At 30.6% G+C, this 21345-nt stretch overlaps 1 protein-coding gene across 1 annotated transcript in view; it reads right to left on the bottom strand.

Moving 5' to 3' along the window:
* LOC129220619 (ankyrin repeat domain-containing protein 17-like) overlaps positions 1-10319 on the bottom strand; it is a 195540-nt gene extending 185221 nt beyond the window's left edge. Inside the window, 1 exon segment of the mRNA XM_054855048.1 lies at positions 10258-10319. Coding sequence (XP_054711023.1) covers positions 10258-10319 — 62 coding nt within the window.
* Positions 10320-21345: the final 11026 nt, after the last annotated feature.

The raw sequence follows: 21345 nt of genomic DNA, 5'->3' as shown, positions 1-21345 counted from the left end.
CATAATGATAAGCATTTGTAAAGTTGCAGAAAGGATTCTCTAATTACGAAACTGAAATTTATTCTGTGCTGTTTCCTTTGTATTTTTCTCGCATTATTGTTAAATCGTGCGATTTAAATGTGAAACACGCCCATTTAGCGGGGATTTAAATCCCTTGCACTAAATTAATCCTTCTGGCAAGAAATTACGATTCGCTTATTTTCAATTGTTGTAAAATTAATTACAACAATGATTTCATTTCAGTTTTAAATTTACTCAATAAAAATGTTAAGTGTGCAAAATAAAATTGCATTTCATGTCGATGTCTATTTAATCCAGTATCGTGTTCCCCAGCAGATGTGCAATGCTGTTCGTGTTCTTTTGATATTTTAATGCTAAAATTCTACTTAACTACAGGGAATAGAAACGAATTTTTTTTGGTTTATGGAAATTGTAATCAAGTTTAACTACCAGTGTTTTGCAAACCATATGCTGTTTAAAAAGTTATTCAGTTAGTGACAAAAAAATAAAACATGTAAAAAATTTGTTGTAACATAATTTACGAGTTTTTTTTTTTTTTTTTTTTAATTTACAAAGTAGCAAACAGAATTACTCTTCAATCAGGGATGGGTTTAGGACTGTCCAAAACTGGTTTAGAACAGGACAAGTGGTTTTTATCGTCCAAAACTATGCTAAAGCTAAAGGGCTGTAATGTAATTAATTCATCAGTATTTGATAATATTTTTCTCTGAAATGTTCAAGTTCATTTAAAAAATATTTTCCTTAAAAAAAATTGCTAGTTTCATAAAAACTTCATTATGTAAGTTGGTAGAATTATGAAAGGAAATTCACAACACTATCAAGACAACTATTATCAGTTCCATTTATAACTCAAAGGAATGTTACCTATTAAAGTGCAAAAAGAAAAAGCTTAATTTTTTTAATGGTTTTTGCATATAAGTTTACATGATGAAAACTAAAAATCTTTTTTAAATTTCGATTAAAGAGTAAATAATTGGTGGTTAAATATATGCACTTATATTTTAAAATTTGTGCACTTTCTTTTTTTAATTCATATTTTTAATCTAATACATTTTGTAATTATAAAAAAAATTGTCATTTATTTCATTTAAGTGAACTGTTGCACTATATTTTGAAAACTTTCATTTGCACCCATGCAAAAATGTCAAAAAATTTGGTTGTTATTATGAAGAAGAAAAAAAAAAAAACTCATACATACAAATTGAAATTTTAATTGAAGAATTCAACTTCTATATAACAGGATGAGATTTAGCTGTACAAATAAGTTATATATATTTTTTTTTCTTGAATATTCACATACAATAAATATTAAATATAAAACAAAACTCTGTTTTGATACTTTCTCACAAAATAGTTTTTTTAGAAATGTAGTTTTGGACACTTTCTGATGATTTTGGAAAGGACGGTAAAAAACGTACCAACCCTGTACTTAAATTAATTATAAAATTATAATTTTTCTAGAAGCATAGCTTGCTGTATATACTATCAGTTAAGAATTTTGTTCCACAAAACATTTTTGTTTAAAACTTTATAAGACTTGGCTTGAAACATCACTTGTTATCAGCTGTTTCACGAAAGATTATTGTTCATACATAGGACTCTCAGCTTTACGAACTGTTGCTGAGGCTTCTTTTTAGTAATTTTCCAGCCAAATAGTTAAAAAGGGCAAAGTCAATAATGGATATCTATCCCGGTTTTTGAGGTCATATTCAACATTTTTTGGAGGTCATAGCATCAGCAGTGTTAAAAGCCTTTAATACAGCCAGGGTTCGTACGGGTCATGGAAATCCTGGAAAGTCATGGAAAAAAAATAACAGAATTTCAGACCTGGAAAAGTCATGGAAAATTGAAATTTTCATTGAAAGTCATGGAAATTTATTTCAAGTCATGGAAAAATCTCCTGGACAAAGAGAAAGGAACAGTAGCTAAAGAAGCATTAGAAATCTTGAGTGATTTAACAGTATAGCACATAAAAGCTATTAAAAGTGGAAAATTGCACGATCCCAAAATCAAATCTGAATTTCGAAATCTCATTGCATCCACTTCTGTCGCAGCCGCTTGTCATTTTTTGAGATGTGATTTTACTGCCTGGACATCACTTATTTTGAATTTTCTGTTATTTTCAACGCTTCTTACGTTTCATAGTCTGTAGTAGCAAAATTTCACGTTCTTATTTTTGCCACGTCCACTCAAAAAAAAAAAAAGCAATTCAATTGCTTGCAAGTTTAATTCCATCATTCGTAAGGACTTTATTATTAAATCAATCAGAGTTTATCTTAATTTGTTGAATGTTTTAGAAAATAAAGATTTTATTCAGGCGATAGAATACAGAAAAAGAGGAATTCTAATGCTCTAAAACAGTAGTGCCCAACATACGGCACACAAAACTAATCCATGCGACCCACTGCTACGTTCAATGTCAGGAATTAAACGTGTTCTGGAATTTCTGAACCTATTAATTTATATGCATTTGAAAATATGCAAATTTGTAAACAAAACAAATATACTTTTGAATCAGAAGATTGATTCATAACTGAATGATTTTTTCAAAAAAGATCTGGTTTAGAAACATAAAGAACTAAATTATGTGGCTTTACTTTAAAGAACCAAAATACTGTCAAGTTACGTGGATGATTAAAGGCACTGTTGACACCAAAAAGTAACTTTTGAAGCAAATTTATTGAAACTTAGTGATGACTCATTCAACCTTTGTCCCATTCAATATCATTCTGCCTGTTTTTAAAAAAAATATCAGACATTTAAGCATCATCATATTCGCTTCACTGCATTTTTACTTTACTTAAATTAAAATGATGAAGAGAAATAAGAATAGTTTAGTTTTTTAAGTGTGCACTTATATTTTTTTCATTACAAGTAAGTGCTTCAATGAGGCTGTGGCATTCATATAGACGTTTTGCTAATGCTCATTTCCAAATATTACCAAGTTTGAGATTAAATAGTGCTATTCTCTTCGTGTATCGAGGTCATGAAAATTTTCATTGAAGTCATGAAAAAGTCTTGGAAAAGTCATGGAATTTTTTCATCCAAATAGAGTATGAACCCTGTACAGCCCAGTTTTACAAAAAAAAAAAAAGAAAAATCATGAGCCACGCCCTTTAACCCCATCATACACTTCTTTTGACGCGCCCCCCCCCCCCCCCACTTATTTGGTGCACCAACTTCTATGCTTAAAAGTAAGGAAAGAACTTCTGTTTTTACCATGAAATTTTGTGAAAAGCCTAATTTTAAGTAATAATTTTAAAGTAGTAACACAATATTATATGTTTTTTTTTTGTATTAAACTAGTTGAGACCTAGTACCTAAATAAAAGCAAAAATATTAATCGCTATTTCAAACCATTTTCAATAAACTCACTCTAGAAAATGATGTTTTACCAAGCTCGCAATTGAAAAAATGGAAAAATCCCATGCAAGAGGCCTAATAAATTTTTGATCTGAAAAGTTGTTCATTTACTTTATGTTTATTTTCTTTCCTTTTCAACTCCAGCTTTCATGCTTTTTTTAAACCAACAGAAATTCAAAATGCGTCCTTTGGACTTTGCAGAATGATCAGTTTTAAAATTTCAAACAAAAATATCTGCCCTAAAATAAATATATCAATATATTTATATATATATATATATATATATATATATATATATATATATATATATATATATATATATATATATATATATATATATATATTCATGTCAAATCAACCAAAAGAAAATAATTTTAAAATCGACCATCTCAGATTTTTATAATTTTCAGGGATTATACTGCTCACGCGACATTCTAAATTCAGATCTACTTTTTTTAAAAAATCTCTCTTTTGGTTAATAAGTTATTAATTTTTCTAATCTGTAAAAATGTTTTTTTACTCATCTGTTGTGCTTAAAAATGCTACACTTTTAGTTGTATAAAGTCGGTACAGTTGGTTAATAGCTCATTGTAAAGAGAATTGCATAAGCTTTAATTTGACATGCAACTTGCATATGGTTCTTAAATTTTTAATTTTTTTTAATTTTAATTTTAAAATTTAAATTTTTTAAAATTTAAATTTTTTAAAATTTAATGTTTTTTTTTAATTTTGAAAAAAATATATGTTTTTTAATATGCTTTTTAGTTAATACATCCAAAAAATTTCACAGTAGGGACATGATGGAATCAGCCATTATATAGCAAATAATGCAATGAGTGCTATTTAGCATTTTCTTTTAAAATTAAAAAAAAACAATAGATAATACTTTTTTTCATGCACAAAACTATTTTTAACAATTAAAATTTCTTTCAAGATATACATGTTTTAATTAATTTTAATAATACAGTAAAACCTGTAAAGTTGACCACCTTTGTAAGTTGACCACCTGTCTATGTTGACCGCTTTTGTCAGGAACGGAATTAGTCCTATCTTGTATAATGAAGGAGAACCTCTGTAACTTGACCACCTTTCTATCTTGACCACCTGTCTAACTTGACCACTAATGTACCCCAAATTTGGTTTGGAGTACTGTAAAAAACCCTTTGTAAGTTGACCACTTGGTTTATTTTTTAAAAATTAATTTAGCAAATTATTTTATTATTTTTTTATAGCTTTCCAGGAATATTTTTGGTGCCAGACCAGCATTTTACCAACTAAATAAAACAGCAACATAACTAAACCTCCTTATAAGTTTAACCACATTGGAAAACTACTAAGAACCCTTTTATTCTCCAAACTTGTTTTTCTTTTGTTGTTCTATTTGAGATTACCTTTTGTACTCTCTGTTCAATGAAAACATGTGTCAGTAGAAAAGTACAAAGTATTTATTTCCACTTGCAATGTTTTGTGGTAACACTGGAATTGTGCTAGAGTAAAAGTTACTTGCATTGCAGTATTTCTAGTGCAAGGGATAAAGAAATGGTACATTTTCAACTGCCATATTGAACTAGGAGAGTTCATCACCTTGTTGCTCTTTCTGTTATAGTTTTACATAAAATGGCTTCAAAAAGAAAGTTAGTTGAACGTGAGATTGATAAAAAGTATGAAGTATTAAAATTAATTGAAAAGGGAGAAACCCAGAGAAAATTAGCTGACACATATGGAATTTCCAAAACTAGTGTCTAATAAGTGCGCCAAACTTCAATGAGGAGTTATTTTTTTGAAAAGTAGATCATCATGGTTATAAATGTATTAAATGTATATGAGAAAAAAAAAAACAAAAAAATTGTTATTTTTGATTAGCTATGAATTTTTTGGAACTATTAATATCAAATAACTTTTTATAAACAATGATTTTTTTTGATCAATTTACTGAAATTTTAAATTTACATGACACATTATACGTCATTCTGAGAAAATAACCTCTAAAAATATTTGAATAACATTTTAAATTATTGTTTCAAAGTAATGTTAAACAATGAATGTGAGTTGAACGGAGATAGTAAGTGTCAATTTGTCAAAAATTGAATACATGGTGCAAGAAATGACAAAAAAAAAAAAAAAAAAGAAAAAAACATTAACCCCTTTATAAGTTGACCACCTGTCTAAGTTGACCACCAAAGTACTGCACCGCAAGTGGTCAACTTACACAGGTTTCACTGTATTATAAAAATTTTGCAGTAAAGCTATAAATAGTTCAGTTAGTTAACCTTTAAATTTCAAAAATATATTACATTTTGGTTGTCTTGATTCTTTTGAAGTTCAGTAAACAGGATTAGCACAGAAACTTCAAGAGGGACTAATTTTGAAAAGTATAAATGCAAAGAATTCGATAGTACATAGGGTTGGCAAGTTTCTGCCGAGGTGGTTAAAACCACTGGTAGAAACCAGTTAAAAACGGCATGGCAAAAACCACTTTGCGAGAGAAACTGGCAAAAACTCACAAAATGAAAAAGTAATTCTTGATATGCAACAGAAAATGCATGGAAAAAATAATTAATTGTTAACCAAAGTACTGTAATTTTATTACAAAATTATCACAATTCAAAATCAAATGTTACATTGTTTGGACCCTGCAATTGCCTCTTAAAAAAGGTGGTTTCAAAAATCTAAACAGGTTCTCAATTTACTACGCACAAATAAGAAATTTTAGAATATTCTTAAAACAGAAGAGCTAGCAGACAATGCATCAAGGAGCAAGCAATGTTCATGAAACTTTCATCTATTGTATAACTGGTCTACCATGTAGTAACTGGGGTTGTGGTAAAAATTTGACTGGAAAAATAAGTTTTGAGAAATGGGGCCAATTTGTTTTGCAAAGCTGTGACATTAGGTACAAAATTTAGGCAAGTAAAATTCTGGCACTTTCTTCTTGAAGGACATGACATGATAATTTCAATCACAAACAATTTAGAGGAAGCATATAAGTGAGCAAATTACAATCAGTAATGCCTGTTTAATTCTGTATGTCACTCCTCTTTCCTAAGCAGCCCTGTATGATTTTTTATCCTTTGTTAAATTAATCCAAATAGTACGAGCCTCTGCAATTGGAAAGTTCTCTTTCTGAACTAAATCAAGGGCACTAGCATGGGGTTTTATTTTTTAAATGATGAAATGATGTTTAATTTTTAGTTTACTTAAACAAATATCATTTACTAATTGCTTGAGTTATTAAAAGACATTTTTAAGTTTTTGCCGGTTTTTACCGGTTATAACCAGTTTCTGCCACTGGCACGGCAAAAACTAGTTTCTGCCGGCAGAAAGCCAACCCTGAAAATACCATTGTGCAGAAAATTCTTTCATCTCCTCAATTTGTAAAGTAGCTTTTTACTCGCCTTTGTACTTTCCGATTCTGTGAGATTATAAACCCTTCCAGTTTATGTTCTAGGGTCAACTTTGGTTTGTACTTCAGTTTTATTTACTATCAATACATCAGGAATATACGGATACTTAAAAGAGAGAGAGAGGAAGTAGGGGGGGGGGGAAGGTCCATGAGGTTGTATAAAACCTCCTCATTTTCAATGCCTAAAACACAACCTAGCTACCATTCATTATTTCATACAACATGGTACGAAACCAACTATATCATTCAAGTCCAAATCATCAGCATCATCATGTTTGCTTATCTCTTTTGTGTGTTGTGAAAAGGAATAATATTTAGCAAAAACTGCTTTTGTTTGTTTTCACACTTGTCTAAACAAGCTGCTGGGCAATTCCATGGTGTCGGACGTAAAAAAATGAAGAAAAATTTCTCAGTTTTAATTCCATTTACCAAATATAAACTGTTCCAAAATGATCAAATTTATTTACAAGATACTTACTACATCCCACTGAATTAAAAAAATGTTAGTTTTTCAAAATAGATCCCTAAAGTATAATTTAAAAAAATTTAAAGAGTTGGTGTCGGAGGTAAACACACAAATAGTAAAATTGATGGTTCACTTAAAAATTACTAAAAGTCTGTGAATTGGCTTACATTTTAATTTTAAAAACAGCTTAATTCTAAAGTACACTTATGATTGAAGCATATTTCACAGTTTTCAAATGATATTATAAAGAATAAAATTATTTAAAAAAATATTTTTAGCTTGGTGTCGGACGTAAATTTTCGGTGTCGGACGTAAATTGTTCATATTGGATGTAAACTATTGCTCTTAAGTGTAAATACATAACAATGATTACAGTTATAAATATGTAAATTATAGGTTACATATACTGAAACAAAATTTACCAAGTAAATTCAAAAGTAGGGTTGATTGGGGGAAGTGGGACACTGGTGTAAGTGGATCACCCCCCCAAAAACTGAAATATCCATATGGTTTTTATACTTTTTTACATTGATCATGTCATGGTTCATCATAGTGATTAGTTTTGCATATATTTGGGTTAAGTGGAATTTTTTTCTAGGTCAGAGAACTTAGTCAAAAAAAAAAAATCTGAACAATATTTTTTGGCGAGTTTAAGCAGCATTTTTTAAAGAAGTGTTTCCCGGTTAGCATTTATTTTTTTATGATCATTAAACATTCATATGCAGTTTAACTTAAAGTGCATACTGCAGTCAGAATTTTTAAGTAAAATATTATTAAAAACTGTTTTAGAGGAGGGGCCCCACTTACCACGTAAAATTTTGCTATAAGACGTCCCCACACTATGGGGTAAGTAGTCTCCCCCCCCCCCAACAGTGAGAATTTGAAAATCAAAAGCAACTTTGATGAAGTATTAGTGAAATACAAGACAACTATGATGACTTAGTAGGAATTGATAGTTCAGCTACAAAAGCTGGTGATTAGTTATTTGTGAAACTTACATGAAAGAAAACCATCAAGATTTATATGGGTTGAATGTTGATAATGGTTCTTCCTTAGCCAACTTTACATAGACGCAGTCATTTAGTGTTTCTAATTTCTTTTTACACTTATAGTTTTAGCAAATTTGCCAAAATTGATCTTAATCAACTGTATCACATTCATTCAACACACCTTTTCTCAAAAGGGTCCTACTTACCCCTATCAACCCTAAATGTATATATATATACAATAAATTCACTAAGTTGTTTTTTATGCATGTTTCACTTTAACTTTTACAAAATGAAAATAGGTTACATCAAAGAGATTGAAATTCTTACTTTGTACCCAAAAATACATGTATGTAGCTTTAAATTTATTGGCTCAGCATAATTAACTGCCCATTTTGGTGTCGGACGTAAAACACTTAATGTACCCCAGAGGAATTCTTTTACAAATCAAAATGAATTATATTTTGACACATTTTTGCAACATCACCAGCAACACTCTGTATCTTTAAATGGTTATTCATCTCAATTCATAATATTAGCATGTATTTTTTGGAAAAAACAGAATTTCTTCAAGAGTCTTCAAATATGGTTTGAAAATACTCAAGATGTTGACCTTGGTTTAACCTGCTGTAACTTATTTATAACTGAAGTGATCAAATTTTAGACAGGCATTTCAAAATATACAACTCTTTACCTTTAAAATGACGCCTCATTTGTTTACAAATTTTAATTTTGAAAATTTGATCATCTGGTTGACCTTATCATGGAATTGCCCTGCTGCATGATCTGCTGTCCTTAGATGTTCTTAATGCATTTTATTTTCAATTTTTAATTACATTTTAATTTAAATCATGATTTTTAAGTAAAATGTTACTAAATTGGAAATTGCTTAGTTAAGCGTTATTTGCTATAACTGCTGATCTCATTATGTCCCCACTCTGAAATTTTTAGTATGCATTACCTAAAACATATTAAAAAACATATATTTTTTTCAAAATTTTTAAAAGGCACTCACTTTTAAAAAATTTAAATTTGAAAAAAACTTAAAAATTCAAGAAAAATATGCAAGTTGCATGTCAAGTTAAAGCTCATGCAATTCTCTTTAAAATGAGCTATTAACCAACTGTATTGACCGCAGGGTTGGTCGGATTGGACCCAATTGGGTTGGACCCAATGGGTTTTTTTGAAAAAACCCATTTAAAAAAACCCATTATTTAGCCCACTTTTGGGTTTTTTTAAATTTTCTGAGAAATTTTAAAAAAATTAATTAATTTAAATACTTTTATAATTTAAACTTTTTTATTTGTTCTTCACCAGAAACAATGGACATAAAAAATGAATTTTGAACTTTAAAAGTATTTCTTAACTCTTAAGGGCATTAAAAAAATACTTCAAAGATTTTAATAAATATATTGAACTTTTTTCTTTAACTGGTCTCAATAACTCAAATTATCTTGACTAAGTCCTGTCACGTCTGATTTTCTCAATATTTGTAGATTGTACAGAGGAAACTACTCTAGCTAAAAGGCTTTCATGTGAATTATTTTCTGCAAACCAACACGTCACAAATTTCGAAAAAATAAGGTATATTTTTTAGAAATTAACAGGTTTTTCAAACGGTCGGACAGAAAACAGAATAGGATGTACAGTATTTTCATTATCTAACGAAAAAAGTTTAATTTGTCTTACTCTGTACAGTGTACACAGAAATCGAAAAACAGGCAACATTAAATTCAAAGAAATGTCTCGATTAAGCTGGAATTCAGTAAAAATAGATTTAAACTACTTGAGGTTCTACAGTAGTTTTGCATAACAAAATGAAATACAATAAAGTAAAATGCAAAAAAAAAAAAAAAGTAATTAAAACCGAACAATAGACTTGAGAAGTAACTTTGCCTTAACTGTTGGTAATCATGGAAACTAAAAAATCTGAAACTTCACTATTCTTGGGTTTCGTTGTCTTTTATACTTTTCTTCAGAAAACGCTGAATTTTAACTAGTTTTCCAGCTTTTTTTACCTCAAGACAATTTTTGAGCTTTGTCCATACTTATGCTGCAATATGATACAAGTTCCCCACATTTTCCCTAAAAAAAGATTAAAAAACCCACATTTCTTTTAAAAAACCCAACTTTAGTTGGGTTTTATTGGGTTTTATTTAAAAAAAACCCTGGGTTCGTAGGCTTTTTTAAAAAAAACCCGGGTTTTTGCCAACCCTGATTGACCGGCATATTTGAGAACATTAAAACATATTTTTCTTATCAAAGCACTACTCTTACATCCTGAATTTTTTTGAAAATCGAGGACATCCTCTACCAGAAGTTTTCCCACCTTCAACATCATCTACCAGAGCTACCCTACTAAAGTGAATTCAGCGAGAACTGCTAGTGGAAGTAAACAAAGCAATGTGAGATTTGGCGATACTATTGTCTGATTTCCGATCAGATAATTGAAATGTTCCTGCAAAGGATCGGCAATCCAATGAGTAATTCATGAAAGTGGCACCAAACAGCAACCCTCTTTGTTTACTTCAGCTATAAATTTTCCCTGAGTACTACTATCTCTTGCACCAAGACAGTGGAGTGGTTCATCTACTACATGTACTAGTTATCTCCAAATTTTAATTTTTTCACTTACATCCCTTTGCTTCTCACTGCCTCAATTTTATTTCAAAAGTAGTCTTTTAGTCAAGACTGATATTAAATGATATAATCTTAGACTGCTTCAAAATGTTGAATTTGAGATTAGGAATTTATAATTAATACTACTAGAAAAAGTTACTTTTCTTAATCTGCAAGAAATGAATAAAAACTCCTTCCTTTGCCGGCATTATGAAAACATTCTTGTCTTTTTTGAAAGATTAATCTTTTATTCAAAAAGAACTTTTACTTACATTTTACATGCAGACTTAGATAAAATGAAAAGCTTTCTGCGAACATAAATCCTAACTGGAAAATTTTCTGCAAATAATTTTTTTGCCTAACTCACACTTGAATAAAGAATTAAATTTATATTCAAATATGAAAGAGACAAAAAAAAAGTACTTCATTTTTTTTTTTCAATATATTTTGTGCTTATTTTCCATCAACTGAAGAAATTTGCCAAAACCATCATTTTTTTTCACACATGTTTTTCGAAAAGCTTTTGGAGAAAGGATTTAATAGAAATAAACTGGGATTATTTTTGACATTCCCTTTAAAAAAAAATAATAATAACATTAGCAGTTGAAAAAAAAATTCTACAGAGCCAAAAATTTTCTGTGAACGTTCGTTCGCGCGTTCGTCTATGTTATGCAAGACTGCTTACATGATCATTCTAAAATATTTCTTTTACATTTGATCATTTTAGCTCTTTCAGTATGGATAATCAATCTTTTTTATTCTGAGAAGAATTGTTATTCCATCTTATTCATAATCAATATCCTCTTCCCTCCCTATCTTGATAAAAAAAGCTTTTTTTTTTTTTTAAACCTGATTTTTGTCATATTAATGATTCATTCATTTATTGCATTACCGTATATACTCGCGTATAAGTCGAGAAATTTTGTCCAAAAAATGAGATCAAAGGAAGGGGGGTCGACTTATACGCGGGTCAAATTTTCCGAAAAAAATTTTCCGATCAACGAGAGCTGGGAAGCTACGAGAAATGCCGATGTGCGGTTACAGGTAGTCGCTGATAAGTTGCTAGTGTGAAAAAGTAAACTTATTCAAAAATAATAACTAAAAAACCTAAATAATACACATAAGTAAAGATAATTTTATTCCTCTTTATTAAGGATCAAATCAGCAATTAACAAATATCGTGAAACGTATTAAAATATTTATCGTCAACAGTCACGCCATTCAGACTGAGAGTGCGTTCGACGAGCACGACCGGGAGCGACCGGTTAGAACGCCGCGGTTAGTAACTGGTTACTTACCGGTGACCGGTGAGGTTCGTCGAACGCATCCTTTGATATCATTGACGATTCTGCAGCCGCCGATGTATAGGATGACGCGGTGATGACGGAAGCGGACTTTAATGAACTTTTTTTTGCGTCCGACTCGGAATCCGAGTTTGAAGGCTTTTAGAAATGTTTTCCTATTTAATTCCTATTTTATTTGTAAATAAATGTGTTCATTATTTTGAAATTTCTTTGAAAATAATTCGCGATGTTTTTGGAAAGTATGGGGGTCGACTTATACGCGGGTTTTAGATTTTTCTGGATTTTTTCTCTGAAAAAGGGGGGGTCGACTTATACGCGAGATCGACCTATACGCGAGTATATACGGTACTTAAAAATTATTTGTTCTTTTGCTGTAACATTTATGATCAATTTATCTTTAATAGGCACTCGTATCATATATGATAGATCCTTTTTAATGCAAATGCGGAATTCTCCAATTGCTCGAACCCCACCAAAGAATTTGCCGAATATTCCGGGAATCACTAGTCCTAATCAAAACAAACCAAAGGAAAATGGTGCTATTGTTGAAGGTGAAGGAAAGCAAGGTAAATTAATGCCTAGTTAACTAGAGATATTTATAGCTATTGCTAATGTTTTTACTTTTTGATAAAAAAAATAGTTTATTTTAAACTACAATCTGCAACAGAAAGATAACTTCAATGCGTTTAAGAGTAGCAATGGGGAAAAAAAGTGGTTTTGTCCACTTTTTCATGTTGTTGCTCTAGACTAGACATAGCTTCATAAAGTGTTACCCTGTACTGTCCCTTTATTGCTATTTACTAAAGATCATGCTAAGTTAACTAAGATAAGAATAACTTTTCAAAATTAGCAAATTGGAAATTTGTTTTGAAAATTGAGCCACTCAAAGAACAATGCATTTTGTTATAAAACTTGCCTTCAACTACCATTTGAATATTTTGCCAGTAAATTTGTACCTTTAAAAAAAAAGTGAAGATTTTTCACCTTTTTTCTGTTGTTTACTGAGACAAAGTGAAGAATAAAATATTTTTCTAGTGAGATCTATGAAAAAAATAAAAATATTTTTGAGTAATTTAGTGATTGAAAATATTATGAGCAAATAAAAGAATGAAAATAATAGGTAATGAAGCAATAAATGAATAAAATCAATGTATGAGAAAATTAAATGCATTAATAAAGTAGTGAATGAATAAGAAAATATAAGTGAAAGAATGAATCATGTTTAATATGTGAATTATTAAATGAAAGAATAAATAAATTAAGCATTAAATGAATATACGTAAGTGAATTAATAAATGATTGAATAAGTAAACAAAATGAACTATTTCACTTTAAATTATTTTAAGTTTTAAGCTCTCATTCAATATTCTTAGTGATGAAAGAATATTGTGTATCATATTAGGCCTTTTTTTGGAAAAAAAAAAGAAATTGCTTATACTTGTAGAACTATGGAAAAAAATTGTATGATTTGTTGTAACTGGCAATTTTTTTGGATTTATCGATGCATTTTCTTTGAAACAAATATTAAATTGAATATTTCACTATTTATATTTCATCTGCGTATCACTAGTCATTGTTGCATTAATTATTTTCTAGTTATAATAATAACTCAAGTCATTATATTTTGCTTTAATTTGCATTTTTTTGAAAGATTTGCAAAGCTTTGCTCGGGTGGTTTCAATTTTATTTTCATAATACACTTAGACGATGTTGTGAAAAATGTTTGTGTTTTCTGAAAAAGTTACGTGCCATGACTCATGAAAAGTTGTAAGCAGAAGTCATGGAAAACCATGGATTTGAAAACTAAATGTAGCAAATACGCTACATTGAAAGAATAAAAGTAATTACTGTATGGCAGTAGAAGGCGAACCCAATCTAATAAGCTTATTGGAGAGCCGTAACGCATTTACACTGAAAATATCATTTGAGACACAACAGAGCAACTTGATATTGGACCTCTCATCACCATTTTTGATAGAAGTTTTTTAAAATCTTGTGAAATGCTTCAGCAAAAAAAAAAAATTAAAGCATTGTTTTGTTTTGGCAGTTGAGATGGTTGAAAATGCAGCCATCGCAAAAAATCTGATAATTTATGAATTATGGTCAAATAATAATAATGTATGCATTCCAAATGAGCAGAAATAATAGGAGAAAATATTCTCTTTTTTTAAATTGACAAAACATAGTCAGACAATTCAGGAATAAAATATATCTTAAATTCTAAAAAGTAAAATAAAAATGTGGAATTAAATCTTTCATTAAATCATTTCACCCCTAATATTAAGGTGAAGTGCTAACCATTTATCATTTCAAAAGTTCATAAGTTTTTTCACATATTTTTTAATTTTATATCATTTAAAAAGTTTTTAATCTCTGATGAAATTCCAATCAAATGTACTATTTATGATGCAATTTCAAATACTAAACTTAATGTTCAAAGCAATCTTTGCTATTTCAAATTTACATCATATGTGCTTGGTTTAAAATGTATAATTCTGTCTTCAAAAGTTAAAGAAGTAAAAAATTAAATATACATTAAAGTATTGTTTATAGGTCTTTTTTCCAAATGACCTGTAATTAAAATATTCTCAAATAACTTGGATTTTTTAACTCTCTTAATGTAAATTTATTCAACCGTTATATTTTGGATTCTAAATTTTTTTTTTTAATTTAACTATTTTAAATTACTTTTAAAAAAAACAATTAATGCAATTATGTCACATTTATTTGGTAAATTTAGAGGACTAAAGCTTTGCTATATATATATATATATATATGAAATATTTTTCAATTTTGAAACTTTTTTTTATTTTAATTCTTACATGAAAGTGTTAGCTCAAATATTCCTAAGCAACATCTGTCGGATCATTGAAAGATGTTGCTTAGGAATATTTGATTGAAATCTTCTGTTTGATTTCTGTGTCACTATATGAAGGTAACATTGACGCAGGCCACTTTAACACGCTTGGCTATAAGCAATGTACCTCAGAAAAAAGCTTCAGCTAAAAATTTTAGTATGAGGTGTTGCCCTCGAGTAAACGAGCTGATGTATGCATCACATGACTTCCTTTTACACCAATTTAATGTTATTTCTCCATTATTGGCAATTTTAATGTGAGTCAATAGTTAACTCTCTAAATATCACCAACAGTGGCCAAATTGAAACCAGATTTAAATTTTTTTTAAAAATCACCTAATTTGTCATCAAGTTGGCAACAAACCCTGCCGACCAAAAGACTGGTGATATGTCGCCAAATTATAACACCACTTGAGTTTGCATCGAAATTAACAAAAATTCCCCCTATAAAGATGCAAAAAACCCTTTTAGAAACATCCAAATGCAACCAAAAGGGGAGGTGCACAACTAGTCCCCACTAGGAGTCTACGTACCAAATTTCAACTTTCTAAGACATACCGTTCTTGAGTTATGCGACATACATACGGACGTCACAAGAAAACTCATTGTAATTAACTCAGGAATTGTCAAAATGGAAAATTCGAGGGTCTATACGTTCTTAGGCACTTATCCGTGTGTGGTCGGATTGAAAAAAAAAACTCAACATTCATTCAGGGGTGAGCAAAATGGAAATGATTTTTGGGGGAAATTTTTTTCGTGAATACAATACTTCCTTTTTTGTAAAAGAAAGTAAAAACAGTTGGGGATTTCTGCCCTTTTGTGTTATAAAATAATATATTTTATCAATTATATGGTTTTAAAATATGTTTTATGTATTTAGCATTTCACATGTATGTTTCATTATGTATATTATGTGTTTCATTATGTATTAACATTCATTATCATCCTTAATGAATATTTCCATTCTTTCAGAAAACCATGAAGAAGTCTTGTTCACTATGGATGTGTGAAGCATCTACATTTTCAAAACTTAACAGCTGAAACCTTGGATATCCCGTGCCATTGTAACGTCATGATTTAAAACTGAGAGCTGCCCGGTTCAAGAAGTGTCAACTTCTGTGCATCACAGTGTTATTTTGTGATTTGCCATATTTGTTACATGTTTTTCCCCTTTTTTACTATGTTTTGTGGAATTAAAAGCATACCATGCTTTATTTTGTTCATATAACAATGAGTTTGTTAAATCTCATGTACTGTTGTTTTCTCAGAAATGGCTGATGAACTTGTTATGTGTTCAGTACTATTGTTATAAGAAGTTATGATTTGTGTTACGATATACTTATTTCTTTATTAATTTACTTGTTAAGTTGCATGGCCAAGGTTAACAGAAATAAAGATCGCTTTTTAATAAAAGTCGTTATTTTCCGGTTGAATTCGTGTTCCTTTTTTTCACAATGCAATAAAACTTCATAACACATAACCAGTATTTATAAACCACACTAGCTTAATACCCGGCGTTGCCCGGGTGCTTCTCAATGCAACATATCTTTTAGATAATTAAATGGAGGAATTCTATCTAAATGACAGTAAAAACCTGCGTTCACACCACTCTAGGCTCAAATTTTCAAGACTGTAAATAGCACAGAAAGTTGAGCATTTGCACAAAAAATAGCATCAAGTAAAAACGAAAAAGCATGAGGCATGTTATTGAGGTTATGTCAACAATGTTCTTTGGTTCTGTCGTGTCCACTGGCACGTTGTCTGCGGTTGAAACAGACGGACGGTACATCCATTGTCTTAATGCAGAGACAAATGATTGTTTTGCATATCTTGTGGGACAACCTTTTACGTGGTGCTTTGAATACAAAAACCCGTTGTGCTGTTTTTGAAGGTTTTGTATACTTCAAGCATGTTGTAGTACAGTGGCGTAGCTAGACCCGACTTTCGGGGGGGGTTACTTCTTTTACATATATATATATATATATATATATATATATATATATATATATATATATATATATATATATATATATATATATATATAATCGCTTGGAATTTTTTCCTTTTCTTTTTTTTTCTTTCTCTTCTCTCTTCTTTTTCTCTTTTTTTTTTGAGACTAACGTTTCGGGGGGGGTTTTGTCCCCAAAACCCCCCCCCTTAGCTACGCCCCTGTTGTAGTACTCTTCACATACATTTTATTCTGGAAAAAAAAATCATGGAATGCCTTCCTAGAAAGAGTCGTGAGTAAAATTCAATGGCTTTTATCAGTTATAAATATATGCAAAATATGACACCGTTACAATATTTTCAGATATAAAAATCATCCTCAATTGCCCAAAAGCTAAACAGATAGTCCACTGTACAGAAAATAAGGAATCCGGTCATTGTTATTAATAGTCGTTAACGTTCCGTTTCACGGATTTTCTGGCGGTGTTTTTACTTTCACGGTTTCACGTGTTAGGTAGACTCATTTTATAAGTTTTTGTAAGTGTTCAGGTATGCAAGCACATTCCGTAGAAAACTGTCACTTAGTATAAATAATTTCACAAAATGTGTCTGTTTGCTCTTTCCGTGTAGATTTAGTAGCATGCCATGTAGTAAAATTGGATAAGTGTAAGTTGCATAAAAAGACGTACGTAAACTACATTTTATTTTCTTATATTTATGTCAAATTTCTATTTTCGTAGGCGAAAATGAGTTAGACATTAATATTGGTGTCTTGCAACGATTCAAAATTTGTCTTGATTAAAATTTTATTTCCAATTTTTAAAACCTCACATTTTTTGCCTTAAATGTTGTACATGATAACTCATACTGATGCAGGTAGTAAGAGCACTTATTTAAGTTTGCTGCTCTAAAGTATTCCTTTGAGAATATCGAAATTTTAATTTACATAGGCACAGTCGTAATGAGGGGTAGGAATGGTTCCACTGAATAATAGTTACCATAGATATAGTTACAGTTATTATTTTAAGTTACATTAAGCATTAAAAATGGAGTACGTGAACACGAACTTATGGAACAAACTATATAAAACCCCTCAATTGAACTGCCTTATAAAGAAATAGGCGTACACATTTTGGTCACTATCTGCATCATTTCTTTTCTTTTTTTTTTTATTTGTAAGCCATGAAATTAAAAGAAAGAAAAAAACTGTCTTGTTTCTACTGACAACTGTATTATAGACATTTTTTTGTTTATGTTTTACAAAAGCTTGTTGCACATTCTGTTCCCCATATCCGCAGCTTCAAAACGAAGGGAATGTATTTCCACGTTTAGAAACGTAATCCAAACACTAAAAAGTTAAATTATTCAAAAAATTTTAATTTGTAAATTTAACTCAAATCTTGCTCTTAAATACAATTCTCAGTCCCCGTTCCAGCAGCAAAATGAAATACATTTTTGAGTGAACCCAACCTTAAGCATGCAACATAAAGCTATCTATATGGGAAAAAGGTAATTTTCACATGCATTTAAAGTACTTGATCGCCTGCCCTTCTGACTTATTGATCGTTATACAGAACTTAAGTCTTACTAGAGATTTTAATTTCTTGAAGTTTAAAGAATGATGTATTGCGATTAGTGGTTATACGTGAGATACAAATTGTTTCACCTTATTCCTCCACTGTGAACAGAGTTGCTTCTATAACACTGATACGTATCCATTTTTATCTTACAGCATTTTTTCAGTGACGGTTGAATTACTTAGTGAAAGTTACAAACAGTAATATTTTTCGATTGTTTACAATAAAAGTTATCGAACTGAGAGTCTTGCAACTGGAAATGGAGCTTTGCTCAACTAATTTCACGATGAAGACTAAAACGAAAAAACTTTATAATGTGGCGTAATATTTCATCATGCCCATTTCAGTAGCAATCTTTTCGTGTCAAAAGTTTCCTCATATCCGCTAACTGGTTTAAAATTATTGCTAGTCAGCGAAGATGCTTCAGGTGTACTATTGCTTCGAGCGTTAAAGTAATATAAAATTTTAAATGATTAAGAAATTTGTTTACGTAAAAAATGGAGACATTTTATGCATTTTAAAAGTTTAAATGTAAATTAATATTTCTTTACATTTTTAAAACTTTAAACTTTTACCCTTCTAAAACTATGAATTCCGCCGCATTAAATGTTCATGTGGTTTCGAGTCTAAAGGTGCACAGTCTTTTACTCTACCACACATTTGCAATCCTAGTATGATAGTTTATGTACATGTAATGAACCCCATGACTATCCCCCTCGCCCTTGAAAGATAAATTAAATCTGCGCTACTATGCACAAAAATCATTATTTTGCAATTCATTAGCCATATTAGTATTTTTACCCCTGGTCTCTGATAACGTGGAGCGATTTCTGTGAAACTTAGGTCAACTGAATTAGGTAAATCATGGAATAGTATAAATAACATATACATATTGATTTGTTTAAGGATAATACATCCTAAATTATATTTCCGATACAGTGATGTCGTTTCAATATAAATTTAGTATTCTAATTGTAAACTTGAAGATTGTACTTCGATAATACCTATCTCATTTTGTTGTTTTCTGTGCTGTTCAGATCAAAATTTCGTTTACTCTTACGGTATTATTACTTGAAAACTTATTAGCGAAATGCGCAAGCAGATTGAAGAAGAAACACCGATGGTGATTTCAATGCATCCCTGTGTTTTAGCAGGGTGCATTTTAAGAACTACTGAAAGACAGCATTTCTTTTTCGTTCGGTTTCTTGCCAAACATGCTATACGTTTGTCGCTAATCGACATTAACAGCCATTGTTGAGGATACTTTTTGTGTTGATTGCATTTAAAATATCTCCTGGTGGTTATATGTCGTTAGCCATTTTCATTTGTTTTGAATCAAGGTTCACAAATACCGATATAGTTGAATCGAATTACTTAAAGATTTGACGTAAATAAAGCAATAGTATAAAGAAAGTTTACAAATTGCAAATTAATTTGATAAGGATCATAGAACATTAAATAAAATTTCTGTTGCAAGGATGAAATAGATGTGATTTTAATAAAAGTAGTCTAATGTTGAAACAGTCGAAGATTGTACGTCAATATTGAATGCAATACTATTACTTACTTATGATTGTATTTTCCTTCTATTAACGGGATAAACACTGATCAAAAATTACACGAAGCCTTACTGTTGCGGATTTTATAATTAAACAATACTTAAAACTTATAATTAAACGGTAGCATTCAAATTAAGTAGCACCATGAGTAGCATCAATGGACCCCTGGGGCCTCGTTGGGCGCAGTTTAAGAAACGATGTACAGCATCATTTATTATATCTACGGCTTTCTCGCCAAACATGCTTCAACGCTCATCGCTAAACGGCATTGACAACCATCGTTTAGGATACGTTTAGTGTTGGTTGCATTTAAAATAGCTCCTTATATATATAACCAACATATACCGGTGGTTATATGTTGATAACTGTTTTCATTTGCTTTGAACCAAGGTTCACAAATTTAACGATTAAAGTCAATCTTTGAAGAAACTTCATTTAGGGCAGTTTTTTTACGGGCTTTTCATTTAGACTAAATTTATAACTATACAAAAATTAGTTCGTGCTGAAAAGAGCAATTTTATGACTCAAAATTTGAAATTAGACCTCTTTGGGTGTTTTTAAAATTCCAAAAACCCGCCTATATGAATTCCTGAGCAACAATTTACCTTTGTGCCAAATTTGGAAGAAATCCGACAAAAACTGGATTTGTATAAGGAACATACCCACAAATAACATACATCCATTTATATATATATATAGATTTGCCACCAATTTCTCTTTCTACATTATTTTCTCACATAATATTTGCTTTACATTCTTTTTAAATACAGTTGAACTTGCTTATAATGAGAGAATTTTTTTATAACAAGCATTCCTTGCGTTCGACGAACCTCACCGGTCGACCGGTTACTAACCCCAGCGTTCTATGATCAACCGGTTACCATTCTAAGCAGTTGATTGGAGCAAGTGATCATTAGCTGTCACGTGGTTAACTAACCGGTAGCTACCGTAACGTAAGCAATGAGAGCGTTTCAAAATTCGCCGCCGGGAACATTGGGCGCCGAGCATTTTATTCCTCGGAAATACTGGGCACAATATGCTCGGCGCCCAAATAGTGCTCGGCGCCCAAAGTTCCCGGCGCCCAAAATGCTTGGCGCCCAAAGTTCCCGGCGCCCAAAATGCTTGGCGCCCAAAGTTCCCGGCGCCCAAAATGCTCGGCGCCCAAAGTTCCCGGCGCCTAAAATGCTCGGCGCGCAATCTTCCTAGACCGTGGGGTACAAACAATGAGCTATTTTAATTAGTA

The sequence above is a fragment of the Uloborus diversus genome, chromosome 4 (genome assembly GCF_026930045.1).
Source record: "Uloborus diversus isolate 005 chromosome 4, Udiv.v.3.1, whole genome shotgun sequence".
Classification (NCBI taxonomy): Eukaryota; Metazoa; Arthropoda; class Arachnida; order Araneae; family Uloboridae; genus Uloborus; species Uloborus diversus.
The sequence above is the reverse complement of the archived record's forward strand: the minus strand, read 5'-3'. Positions and strand labels throughout refer to the sequence as shown.